The 14,325-nt window shown below is 41.4% G+C and overlaps 1 protein-coding gene across 1 annotated transcript; it reads right to left on the bottom strand.

The window, feature by feature from the left end:
- Positions 1-438: 438 nt before the first annotated feature.
- Positions 439-4,145, bottom strand: LOC148091965 (butyrophilin subfamily 1 member A1-like). Its single transcript, XM_087822160.1, has 5 exons — positions 4,137-4,145; positions 2,646-2,763; positions 1,349-1,696; positions 643-924; positions 439-452 (listed from the first exon to the last, which is right to left on the bottom strand). Exons 1-5 carry the CDS (start codon positions 4,143-4,145, stop codon positions 439-441), a joined length of 771 nt encoding a protein of 256 aa, XP_087678286.1.
- Between the last annotated feature and the right edge of the window lie 10,180 nt (positions 4,146-14,325).

Consider the following 14,325-nt stretch of genomic DNA (forward strand, 5'->3'; position numbering starts at 1 on the left):
CATATCATATCCTCGGGTGAGGATTTAAACAAAAAGTTTGAGGAGAAACACTGTAAAATGAGAAGCAGGAGAGATTGACCTATAGGAGGGTTAGTAGGAGAAAGTCTGTAACTGGTATTTGGTAAAGAGTGCTATGATTTGAGTGTTTCTATCCCCTCAAAATGCACATGAATGGGATTAGTGTTCTTATAAAAGAGACCACCCCCCCAAACTCCTCCCTACCCCTTCTACCATGTGAGGACACAAGGAGAGTTTGACTGTCACAAGCTGAAAGAGGGCTTTTACGAGAACCTACTATGCTGACACCCTGATCTTGAACATCAGCCTGCAGAATTGTGAGAAATAAATTTTTGTTGTTTATAAACCATCCAGTCTGTGGTATTTTGTTACATTAACCTGAATGGACTAAGACAAGGAGGTCCAATTACATGGAGAGAATTAGTAGGCGAAGACTGGAAAATAAGTCAGGAAAAGATAGGAGAGGGTAGATAAAACAGCGAGGAACTTGAGTCTTGGAAGCAAGACTGGTGTGGGTGTGGTGAAGAGACAGAACCAAGCCTGTGTGTTTAGAGCTGCCACCATCATGGAGTGTGAGCATTAAATACATTTTGTGGGCATGGTGAGGGGAGAAAGAAGACTGACCTGCTGTGGATAATTGTTCTTCCCTTTTCTGATTCAGGACTGGGTTCCAGACAGAACATGTCAGATTTTTCTGAGAAGGTTCTCTGAGGAGCAGTGATGTTGTTACATGGAACAAGCCACCTTTGTCCTGGGTATGAGTCTCAGACTCAGCTGGAATTTCTACTCCCTCAGAGTCCATCCACTGGACCTTTGGCTGAGGGAACCAGCCCTCTGATGTGCACACTACTTGCTTTTGTCCAGACTTAGTGACTTCCACATGGAACTGAGGATGTGAGCCAAGAACTGGGAAGTAGAAGAGAGAGAAGTCAGGTCCTAAGCTCATTTTCCTACACACATATCCCTCCCCTGCTTCAGGAGAGCTTTTGCTGCTGACTAGACCTCAATGTGCAGAACAGGAAACTGAGGCTCTGAAGAAGTCTTAGCAAAAAAGGATGGGGACCTAGACACCTGGACTAGAGACAGGTCCAACGCAACCCAACACCAATGGCCCTGCCCATTTCTTGACGCCCACTATGAGTCTCTTGATTATCTTTTATTCAGCCCCAAGCAGTGCTCTATGGAGTAATGGGGTGAGTAGAGTAATGGCCATCGCCCTTTCTCCTGTGACTTCTTCATATTTCCCAGGAAAATTGGATCAGTGGAAGGAGCCCATCCCAGAATAAACTCACCCCTGTGGGGTGTCAAAAGGATAAATGTGGGCCATTACCTGCCATTTTCAGTATAATAAATGTATCACTGTAGAAGGAGTCATGTTGGAATGCACAGCGATATCGGCCACTGTCAGAGGGTTGGACATTGAAGATTCGCAGGATCACAACCCCCTTATACATATAATCTGTCACAAGCTTTGTCCTCCCGAAATACTCCACCATGGCATCCTCAAGCTTGTCCCTCCCATCCTCATACAGATGCACCACATCGGAGGGTAGGAATCGGGTCCAGGTTATTTTCATATTTTTAACACTCTGAGGAGGTAAGAGTAAGCAAGGCAGCTCAGCATCACCACCCAGTGTGGCCACCAAGGGTTCATGGGGCCCTTGGACTTGAAATGCTCCTGGAAAGAGATCATAGATGGAGTCAGGGTGGGTTGCGGGCAGGATTTCGGCAGATGAAGGGGTATTGATTACACACATGATTGGCTATTTTCATCCTAACAAAGTCCTAGGGATAAGGTCTGAAAGGGCATATTTGCTGTGTCTTGGGTGGTCTTTTTTCTGACATGAACATACACACAGAGCTAGGAGGAAGCAGAGATGTTGGAAGTAGGAGGTGTAGGCCTGGATAAGGTGAGGCAAGCAAAAAACTTAGGGAACAAATTTTGAGGAGACACTCACTTTCAGGTTATAGGTATAGGTTTGGCAAGACCTGAGAGGAAGGGCCTCTTTAAATTTTGGGCCCTAGGTCCTCACTTACCTCACCCTGAGGGGAGGGACCTGAGGGATGTGACTGCAGGATGTGGGGAATAGACATCTAGCTCCTGCAGGTCGAGTTCTGACCTTGTCCTTAAGAAGGAGGGATCACACAGGAAACTGATGGCTCTGGATGGATAGTGGATAATTGTGGTGAAAAAGAATCTGAAGCAGCTCAGTGGTAAAGATGTTTGAGAATCATTAACACTGTTTGCCATGAGCATGGGATGAGAAAATGGTAGCTACAAGCTAATTTTTGCCAATCTTTTTGTGCATAATCTTAAGGCTCCAAGAACTTAAGCTTCTTTATTACCATCTAGGGCTCCTTTACTTTCTCTGCCACTGCATGCAACTTTGTACTCAGGTGTACACACAGACACACACACACACCAGCAGGTGTAGACCAGGAGATACCAGTAAAAATGCCTAGTACACTGCCTGGTACTTAGTAACTGGAATAAAGTTAACCTCTTAACTTTCCCCAGGATCTCATAGCGTTTGTATTTTTGTCAAACTTTTCCTTCCAGCTTCCCTCCCTTTTCCTTTTCCTTCCCCTTACACATCAGAGAATCAGAGCCTCACAACGATTCCTACCTGCAGCCAACATGAGCGTCTGGAGGCAGAGGCAGAGCGAGATGAGGCTGCCATGATATATTGTAGAAACTCGCTGCCTCCTAGGGTGACTGAGGCAGGGCGATCCCAAGGCTTTGTGCTGATGATTCATTGGAACATGAGGAAAACACTGTAATGAGGAGAGAGAGAAAAAGAGAACTATGAGGATTAAGTCAAGGGGCACAAAAGAAAGGAATGCAGGAATCTCACTCCTGAGCAGGTAAGGGGCACATGTCATCTATGGGAGTAAGGCGAGGGGCAGAGTAAGATTCTTGTTCCTTTCTACAAGTTTGGGACTTTTGACTTTCAGGGGTTTGTAGGGAACTCATGACTCTAGTTACCATCTCCATGCTGATGGCTCATTCCCAAATGTACATATTCTGTACATAATGTCTGGTGACCCAGTGGCAGGACCCTGCTTCTAAAGGGACCAGGCGCTTAAGGGCCCTTTTGCAGTGGACCAACAGAAAAAGCAGGCGGCTTCTGTCATTTCCTACCTCACTCTGTCCCCCAGCCTTGCCCCTCTTAGAACATGTAAATTAGTAGTAGTAGTGAGGAAGGGGCTGTAACACACCTCAACAACCACTATAACTTGGAATTTGTTGGCCATGGCTGTGAAGTTAGGTGCCCAGGGCCCAGGGCTCAGAGATCTTGCTGCTCAGAGAGTGAGGGTTTAGGAAGGGTTGGCCGAAAGAATGGAGGGGAAGACATTCCAAAGGCCATGTTCTCTTTAGATGGAGGGGAAATGCACTTTATATGTGGGGGGATGGATCCTGAGCTGGTAGAGGGATTCGGCATGTAATTGTACAGGGTCTTCAAGACCATGGAAACAACTGCAGAGATGGATCATATATTACTTCTCTATGGATTAGGCAGCACTTCTCAAGCATTTAAATATCATGGACACAGAGAAAATGATGTTATTTGTTGGGCACACTGTAGTAGACTGGTAGGGGATTAGGCTATATGGGCTTCACGGAAAAAAAATGACATGTTCTCTATATTATACAATTTTAAAAATGTAATAGAAATTCTAAGAAATGTTTAATATAAGTGTTGAAGAATACACCAAAAATCTTAAATTTTTATAATTTTTGAATTTGCTTGAGTAAATATATCTTTTTGATTTCCAATTTTATACTTGAAATAACTACAGATAATTATCAAAGTTCAATTATAATTATCAATTATGATCTTTTCAATTTCTCGATAGTCACCATTGGTGAGAAATTTCAGTTGCATAAGTAGGTAATCCAAATTGTAAAATCCTTTTTATTCCCATTCTTTTAAATTGTTTTTAAGAACCTGACATCTCCTTTTTTTCTTTCATTTACAAATGTAATGTTAAAATTTCTTGTAAAAATTTAAATAGATTTAAAACCAAATTCAATTTTTTTCTCACCCAATGTTTCAAAATAAGGAGTTTTACTCTGCAGACTGCCTGCGACGTTAACATCATCACTTCGCAGTTACTTGGCACATATCAACTACAAATTGACAAAAACTATCTGCTGTCAGTGAGGACAGTCTGGGTGCTGCTGCTCTGAGCTCCTGCAGGGGCCCCTGCCTGGCCTCTTTGTCCCTCCAGCCCACTCCTGGTGGGGCCGCAGTTGGGCTCCTTGAGCACCTGCATTTTGAACTGTTTCTGGTGCTCTCTGGGTCCTTTTCCTGAAGAGCAGCAGCGTTCGGTGCAGTTGGCTGAAGGCTAAATCTAGGTAGTTGATCAGGCAGAGTGTGCAGTTGCTGCCACCGAACAGAGGTTGCCAGAAGTTGCTTTTCCCATTTGCTGCTCCTCTTGCAAAGCCATCCGAAGGACCCAACTGGTGGGAAAATAGGTATAAGATGTGTTTAAGAAGGAAACATGAAGTTCTACTAGTATCTGTACTGGTACATGGCATCTTCAACTAAGTGGAGGTCTGTTTCCAAATCTCTTGAAAGTGTATGAAATGACAGGTTAGGACAAAATTTTATGGTAACTTTCTCGCTTGGGCAAGAGAAACTTAACTGGTCCCCCCCACACCTCCTCCACACAACACAGAGCCAGCTCCCCACCAATGGCAAGAAGGGGGCACTAAGAAGCTGTTGAGAGAGCTGATAAAGAAAGGTGGGGAGGATCTTAGCAGAGCTCCAGGCTGTTAGTGCTGAGCTCTTCACATAGGTAACTCTTGACCAATATCTCTTTATAGAAACTTGCTGCAAAATTAAAATGTTCAATACAACATTCTGATAGTTCCTTTGTACTTTTTCCACACCACACATGATACATCTATGGTAGAACCCAAAGGAAATGGTTTTGAAATAAGGAAGCAGGAACAAGACTTCTTGTTCTGTAAAGTCTCAGGAGGAGCTGGAGAATGATGTGGCAGTTAGAGTTCACTCAGGCTCAAGTGGCAGCACCCCAGCTATAGCTGGGGTCTCACTTTCTAAGAGCAGGGATTTGGAGTACTTTCCCAGCTGTCAATCACACTTTGCTGGATCAGTCTGATGTTCTTAGTAAATTCCTTCAGGATTTCCTTGGTTCCACCTTGGCTACTTCCTCAGGCTACACTGAAATCACCAGCTAGCGATTTCATTTCAGTCTCCCTCCACTCCTTTAGTATTTGTAACTTTTTCTGAAAGTGAGAATCCTGGCTCTTGATTTTCAATATGTTTATATATCATTTAATAAACCTTCCCTGCATGAAGCCAATTTTTCACCCCTGTCTCTACCCCTTCTCCTACATAAATGCCCTCCTCATCCTTCTCCAGCACTATGCTGGGCATTCTCTCCATATGGTTGCTTCTTTACCTTGTCTGGGCTCTGGCATGTTCTACCCCTTTCCTCACTGTGCTCTGGCTCTGACGTTCATCTGAAAGCTCCCTCCACCCATGGACTTTCACCTCCCCCAGGTCAGGCTGCTCCATGGGTTGGTTTCCTTTCACTGTCTGGGCTCTGACCCCTTGCTGTGGGCCACCTCAGTTCCCCTTCGACACCCTGTCCCCACTGACTGCCAGCACAGATAGGACTTTGCTCTATTTTCCCCGAACACTTTAAGACTGGGTTGTTCAGGAAGGAGAGAGAAGGGCAAGAAATAGAAAGAGAAAAAAGGAATGGGAAAGGAGGGGATGGTTATCCCTTGCTTTTTAAAGTAAAAGAAAGACAACTCTGAGAGATGGAATGGGAAATAAGCCTCTCCAACCAACTTTAAGAAAGAGTCCATATGGGGTCTGCGGGTACAAACATTCACCTTGTTAGCACTACTCCCATCTGAGTATCTTGAAGAGTCTTTTCACACCCTCAGGTCTATGTACACTCTATTTTGAAGACCGCCAATCTAGGCATCACAGGTTAGTAATAGAAAGCAAACTCCTAGGAATAAACTTCCCACCTCAGAATCCTGGCAAACAAGTCCTCTTAATTATCATTATTATTTTACCCTGACCTCTACACTTCTAACCTCTTTTCCCTCCTTCTATCCTCTTTTATCCCACTTTCCTGTCAAGAAACACAGTTCTCTCCACCCACACTTTTTTGCAGTAGAACCTTTCACAGAACACTAACTTGGCCCTTTCTTCAAACTGCTTCCTATTTCAACTTTGGGATTGACTCTCTCCTTAGGCAAGGGCTCCAGACTTACCTTTGCCTCTGCTCTGGAGCTGTGTCTCTCATGATCTGTTGTAGCTCTGGGTAGAGATTTTCTCTTAGGAGCTCAGGGATGGAAGCTGGAGGTGGTCTGGGTTAGAGAAAGGATGTCTGGAGGTGCTGAAAGGAGAGAAACTTCATGAGACTGAGGTACATTCTCTGATAGACTTTGGACTTGGGCTGGGACTGTATGTGTGGCATATGTAGGGTGGAAACAAATGCTAAGTTTCACTAAGCAGGAAAACTACAGGACACTGAAAAAGGAAACAGAGGAAGATATAAACAAATGGAAAAATATACCATGTTAATGGATTGGAAGAATTAAAATCAGTAAAATGCCCATACTACCCAAAGCAATCTATAGATTCAATGCAATCCCTATAAAATACCCACAGGATATTTCACAGATCTAGAACAAACATTTCAAAAACTTATATGGAACCAAAAAACACCCCAAATAGCTATGGCAATCTTGAGAAAGAACAAAGTTGGAGGAATCACAATACCAGATATCAAGTTATACTACAAAGCCACTGTAATCAAAACAGCCTAGTACTGGCACAAGAACAGACATATAGATCAGTGGAACAGAACAGAGAACCCTGAAATCAACCCAAGCCATTATGGTCAAAGGAGACAAGAATATACAATGGAGTAAAGACAGTATCTTCAACAAATGGTGTTGGGAAAATTGGACAGGTACATGCAAAAAGATGAAACTAGACCACCAACTTACACCATACACAAAAGTAAATTCAAAATGGATAAAAGACTTAAATGTAAGACATGAAACCATAAAAATCCTAGAGGAAAACATAGGCAGTAATATCTCAGATATCTCTCGTAACAATATGTTTGCTGATACATCTCCTAGGGCAAGAGAAACTAAGGAGAAAATAAACAAATGGGACTGCATGAAAATAAAAAGCTTCTGTACAGCAAAAGAAACCATCAACAAAATGAAAAGGGAGCCCACTGTATGGGAGAACATATTTTCCAATGACACATCAGAGGGTTAATATCCAAAATATATAAGGAACTCATACAACTTAAGAAAAGGAAGACAAACAATCCAATTAAAAAATGGGCAAAGGACCTAAATAGACACTTCTCCAAAGAGACATATGAAAAAATGCTCAACGTCGCTAATCATCAGAGAGATGCAAATTAAAACCACAATGAGGTATCACTTCACACCTGTCAGAATGGCACCATCAACAAGTCAACGAACTACAAGTGCTGTTGAGGGTGTGGAGAAAAGGGCACCCTAGTACACTGCTGGTGGGAATGCAGACTGGGGCAGCCACTATGGAAAGCAGTATGAAGCTTCCTCAAAAGATTAAAAATTTACCTGCCATTTGACCCAGTGATCCCACTTCTAAGAATATATCCTAAGGAACCCCAAACACCAAACACAAAGAACTTATGCACCCCTATGTTCATAGTAGTGCAATTCACAGTAGCTAAGATTTGGAAACAGCCCAAGTGCTCATCAGTAGATGAGTGGATAAAAAAGCTGTGGCACATTTACATCATGGAATGCTATGCAGTTGTCAAAAAGAAGGATATTTTTTTCCTTTGGCACAGCATGGAGGGAACTAGAAAGTATTATACTAAGTGAAATAAGCCAGTCAGAGAAAGACAAGTACCATATGATCTCACTTATATGTGGAATATAATAAAATAAACTGATGAACAAAGTAGATCCAGAACACAGAAGCTTGGAACAGGCTGAGGAATCTCAGAGGGAAGGCGGGTAGTGGGTAGTGGGTGGGGAGAGATTAATTAAAGAACTTTTATGTTTATAAGCATAACCCATAGACACAGACATTGATATGGGGAAGGCCTGGGGGTGGGGTGGATACTGGCTGGAGGGCATCAAAGGGGGTAAAAAGGGGACATCTGTAATATTCTCAACAATAAAGATAAAGAAACTTAAAAAAAAGTTTCACAAAGCAGTGTTATGAGGGCTTTTTATCTCTCTACTTTAAGCTATGAAACTAAATATAAGACTTATAACTTGGTAAAGGTCATGAACATAAAGAGCACCTAACTATACAGATTGCCTATAAATTAATGATTAACATCACCAACTGAAACTGAAACGTTGTCTGGCAGTCACACTAGTTTCCTTGAACATGTTCCACACCCACTATCATAACTTTTCTCTCTTCTCAAACCTCCACCTCACTCTCCTACTCTTCTCAGCTGCCTCACTTTATTGACCAAAAGAAACCATTGGACAGAAACATTATCGCCTCCTGTACATCAGATCTACATACCTATACCCATTCTCCCCAAACAAAGCACAACTTCATCTGTCTGTAATTTCTCCTTTTCTGTTATAAGGAAAAAATAGATTTCCATCTCCATACCCTGGGCCTTTCTACCATTTTGTCAATTCATAATTTGTGTATTAAATCCTGTTCTACTTGAACTCTCTAGAGATGTTTCTATTTCCTACATGTTATGCTGACTGATAGACTAAAGTCCCAATTTTCTCATCTGTTAAATGGATTTAATAATAATATCCACAGCATATGGGAAAGATGGGTCCTTTCTTGGGTCTCACATTTTAGAGGCCTCACATATCATAAAAATGTACAAAATGCATTTATTAAAGAAAATGTAGACAGCACTGTCACTTGGTAATCAGCACTCAGTACATGTACCACCAAACATCCACTTTCATAATGAACACCATTTAGGCCCTAGGGAAACATTACCTCCATATTTTTGTCCTATGTCCTTTAAACAAAACTGTATCTGAATGTAGTAAAAGTATGTGGTTTGTATTGTGGTGTTTTGGGGTTCTTTTGTGTGTGTGTGTGCCAATTTCAAATATAGTTTGACTTAAGACATTGGTTTTCCACTTACAATGCAGTGCATAGAAAGTGCAAGGTTGTTTCCTTTCCATCTACACATATTCCATATTCAAGTATCGAGGATGCCAGTTACTTACCATATCAGCTCACCCTTAGAAGTGCCATGGAATTTGCTACAAATCTGGGTTCTCAATGTTTTTAAGGGACAAAAATGAAATGTATGTTCAGGTTGCCTTGATCAACCTCTTCACTGGTGGGCCCAGAAGAGGAACCACCAGATGGAGGAGCTCCATTGCTAGGGAAGCCCCAGGCATTCCTCCTGGCTCACCTCCTGCACTCTGGGACAGTTTGGGAATAATAGGGTTTCAGCCTTTCTCCAGCTCTTTCTGCTGATGCTCAAATTCTTCCTTCTCTGCAGTCTGATTCTTATCAATCCATTTGATTATTTAATTACATTTCACAAGAATATTCTGTTTTTCTTCACCATTGAGCTTAACTCGAATTTTCTCTTTGTCGGCAGTTATGTTGGTTGCAAAGAATTCAAGTGACTTTTTGGAAGATACCTTGTCCCACTGCTTCTCACCTTCAGCTTTGTACTTCTCAGCTTCTTGGACCACGTGTTCTCTGCCTTCCTTGGTCAAACGGTCCTTGTGGTTAGTGATGGTAATCTTGTTCTCCTTCCTGTGCTCTTATCCACAGCAAAGACAATGAAGGTGCCATTGGCATCAATATCAAGAGTGACTTCAATCTGAGGAACACCACAGGGTGCAGGTGGTATGCCTGTGGGTTCAAACCTGCCAAGTAGGTTGTTATCCTTGGTTATGGTGCACCTATCTTCATAAACCTAAATGAGCAGATGGGGCTGGTGGTCAGAGTAGGTAGTGAAGGTCTGCATCTGCCTGGTAGTATTGGTAGTGTTGTACTTGCTGAGGACAGTCATGATCCTGCCCGCAGTTTCAATGCCAAGAAAAAAAGGAGTAATATCTGAGATCATCTAATCTCCAGTGTTTTCAGATTCGTCTCCAGATCAGACGGCTGTCTGGACAGATGCACAGCAAACAACAGCCTTAGGCTTAATGCTCTTATCCAGCTCCCTTCCATTGAAGAAGTCCTGTAGAAGTTTCTGAATCTTGAGAATACGAGTAGAACTACCCACTAGGACAATGTGGTGGATCTTGGATTTTCTAGCTTAGCATCATGAAGGGCTTTCTCTACAGTGTCCAGTGTGCCACAGAATAAGTGAGTATTCAGTTCTTCAAATTGGGCACAGGTAATGGAGGTATAGAAGTTGATTCCTTCATAGAGAGACTCCACTTCAATACTGACCTGGGTCCTGGAAGAGAGAGTATACTTAGTAGGTTTGCAAGCAGAACAGAAGGGTTGGGCACCCTCTTGTTCTCACTGATATCCTTCTTTGGTTTGAACTTGAACTCTGCATTAAAATTGTGGACCATTCAGTTGTCAGAATCTTTTCTACCTAAGTGGTTGTCTCCAGCTGTAGGCTTCACCTCAAAGATCCCATTTTCAATAGTGATGTTTGACAATCAAGAGTGCTACCTCCTCAGTCAAAGATCAGCTCATTTCTTTCAGCTCTAACCTTTTTGTTGAAGCTATAAGCAATGGCATCAGCAGTTGGATCCTGGGTGATTCTAAGTTCATTTAGATCAGCAATGATTTCAGTGATGCAGAGAATCATTAAAGTAAGGTGATTCTGTGACAATAGCATTGGTAACAGTCTTCCCACGGTAGGTTTCTGTGATTCTCTTCATTTTTGTCAAAACCACAGTTAACAGCTTTTCTAGATAGAAGCTTTTTGTCTCTCCCTTGCATTCTACTTGGATCTGCATCATTTAGCATCATGCAGGGCTCATGCTTTATATCAGACTGGTGGTTCCTGTTTAGGAATGTTATTAATTATTGGTTTGGTTTCTTTTTTATTGTTGACAGTATTACAGATGTCCCCCATTCTCCCTCCCCCCAATTTTTGAGCCTCCACCCAGCCCCGCCCCACCCCAGGGGTGCCTATGTCCATGACCTATGCATATATGCATATATATTTTCTGGTTAATCTCTTCCAGTTCCACTGGTCCCACTCTCCTCTGAGATCTGTCAGTCTGTTCCACGTATCCATGCCTCTGGTCCTGTATTTCTTGTCAGTTTATTTTGTTCATTAGATTCTACATATTAGTGAGATCATATAATATTTGTCTTTCTCTGACTGCCTTATTTTGCTTAGCATAATAATCTCCAGGTTCATCTATTCTGACAAAGTGTAAGAGTTGCTTCTTTTTTATAGCCATGTAGTATTCTACTGGGTAAATGTATCACAGCTTTTTGATCCATTCATCTGCTGATGGGCACATGGTTTATTTCCAAATCTTGGCTATTGTAATTAACACTGCTTTGAACATAGGGACACATATATTATTTCAGATTGGTGTTTCCTGATTACTAGGATATATACCTAGAAGTGGGATCATTGGGTCAAAAGACAATTCCATTTTTAATTTTTTTGAGGAAACTTCACACTGTTTTCCATAGTGGGTGCACTAGTCTGCATTCCCAGCAACAGTGTACTTGGGTTCTCTTTTTTCCACATCCTTGCCACAATAGCTTACATGACAAGGTTGGGGCTGAGACACACAGTTAGCCAACGTGCAAGGAGAGTCCTCCCAAGGACTGGTCAACAATACTCTAGACCTAACCACAACAGGAGAACCCAAAGAACACACAAAAGGGACACCCACAAAAGGGGCATGCCTAGACCAAAGAGCTCAGAAGTATAAGGAAAACACACCTCTGGTCTCCACTGGTCTCACAATACAAAATCCTCCCTACAAGACTGGGAGAGAGCAAATATACCTAATATATAGATACAAACACTAAGACCTACCAAAATGGGGTGACAAAGAAAAAACCCCCAAATTAAAGAAAGGGAAAAATTGCCAGAAAAAGACTTTGATGAGATGGAGTTAAGCAAGTTATCAGAAACAGAGTTCAGAGTATTAATTATGAAGATGTTCAAGGAACTTAAGAAGACACTAGATGATAAGATCGAGGACCTTAGTGAAAACATGAAAAAAGAGATACATACCATAAACAAAACTCAGACAGAGATAAAGAATGCTGTATCTGATATCAAAAATGCACTGGAAGGAATTAAAAGCAGGCTCAATGAAGCAGAAGATAGAATAAGTGACTTAGACGACAAGATAGAAAAAATTACTCAATCAGAGCAGCAAAAAGAAAAAACACTTAAAAAGCATGAGGACAGTCTAAGGGAGCTTTGGGACAACATGAAGTGAAACAACATTTGCGTTATAGGAAAGCCAGAGAGGGAGGAAAGAGAGCAAGGGATAGAGAACTTGGTGGAGGAAATAATGACAGAAAACTTCCCTATGCTGGCGAGGGAGAAAGCCACACAAGTTCAGGAAGCACAGAGGGTTCCAAACAAGAGGGGCCCAAAGAGGCCCACTCCAAGACACATCATAATTAAAATGGCAAATGTCAAGGACAAAGACAAAATAGTAAGGGCTGCAAGAGAGAGACAAGCAGTGACTTACAAGGGAACCCCCATAAGGCTGACAGCTGATTTCTCAACAGAGACTCTTCAGGCCAGAAGGGAGTGGCATGAAGTTCTCAAAGTAATGAAAAGCAAGTGCATGCCACCAAGATTGCTTTATCCAGCAAGGCTATCATTTAAAATTGACTGTGAAATAAAGAGCTTTCCAGACAAAAAAAGGCTAGAGGAGTTCAGTACCACCAAACCAGCATTGCGAGAAATGCTAAAAGGACTGCTCTAAGAAAAAGAAAGAATAGTGAGAGAAAGGTACTTCAGCATAAAGGGGGAAAATGGCATTAAATAAGTTTATATCAATAGTAACCTTAAATGTAAACAGAATAAACCGTCCAATCAAGAGACATAGAGTAGCTGAATGGATAAGAAAACAGGACCTAAATATACGCTGTTTACAAGAGACCCACCTGAGAGCAAAAGATTCACGCAGGCTAAAAGTGAAGGGATGGAATAAAATATTCCATGCAAATGGAAAGGAAAAGAAAGCTGGAGTAGCAATTCTTATTTCTGACTTCAAAATAAAGACCATAACAAGAGACAAAGATGATCACTACATAATACTAAAGGGATCAACCCAACAGGAGGAAATAACCCTTATAAACATTTATGCACCAATATAGGAGCACCTAAATATATAAAAAATTTCTTGGTGGACTTTAAGGGGGAGATTGACAGCAACACAATCATAGTGGGGGACTTTAACACCCCACTGTCAGCACTGGACAGGTAATCAGGACAAAAAATAAACAGGGAAACACAGACCTTAAATGACTCACTAGACCTAATGGATTTAATTGACATTTACAGAACATTTTATCCCAAAGCAGCAGAATACACATTCTTCTGAAGTGCACATGGAACATTCTCAAAAATAGACCACATGTTAGGGCACAGGGCAAGTCTCTATAAATACAAGAAGATTGAAATCATATCAAGCATCTTCTTGGATCACAATGCCATGAAACTAGAAATCAACCACTATAAAAAACTCAAAAATATTCAAACACATGGAAGCTAAATAGCATGCTATTAAACAGTGAATGAGTTACCAATGAGATCAAGGAAGAAATCAAACATTTGATGGAAAAAAACGAAAATGACCAAACAACTACCCAAAATCTATGGGACACAGCAAAAGGAGTGCTGAGAAGAAAATTCATAGCATTACAGGCTTATCTCAAGAAACAAGAAAAAGATCTAATGAACCATCTAACACAACAACTAAAAGAACTGGAACGAGAACAGCAAGAAAAGCCCCGAGGAAGTAGAAGGAAGGAATTAATAAAGATCAGAGCAGAAATTAATGACATAGAGACTAAAAAAACAGTACAAAAAAAATCAATGAAACCAAGAGCTTGTTCTTTGAAAAGATAAATAAGATTGATGTACCTTTAGCCAAACTCATCAAGAAACAAAGAGAGAGGACCCAAATAAATAAAATCAGAAAATGAAAGAAGCGATATAACAACTGACCCAACAGAAATACAAAGGATTGTAAGAAAATACTGTGAGCAACTATATGCCAACAAATTGGACAACATGGATGAAATGGACAAATTCCTAGAAGCATACAGCCTTCCAAAGCTGAATCAAGAAGAGGCAGAAAACCTGAATAGGCAGATAACAACTAATGAAATT

The sequence above is a fragment of the Miniopterus natalensis genome, chromosome 11, assembly GCF_054644295.1.
Source record: "Miniopterus natalensis isolate mMinNat1 chromosome 11, mMinNat1.hap1, whole genome shotgun sequence".
In the NCBI taxonomy this organism is placed as follows: Eukaryota; Metazoa; Chordata; class Mammalia; order Chiroptera; family Miniopteridae; genus Miniopterus; species Miniopterus natalensis.

Coding starts and splice junctions, on each gene's coding strand:
- LOC148091965 (XM_087822160.1), bottom strand. Junction 1,697..2,645: donor GACGCTCATGTTGGCTGCAG/GTAGGAATCGTT, acceptor ATCTCTTTCCAG/GAGCATTTCAAGTCCAAGGG. Junction 925..1,348: donor TATTATACTGAAAATGGCAG/GTAATGGCCCAC, acceptor TCTACTTCCCAG/TTCTTGGCTCACATCCTCAG.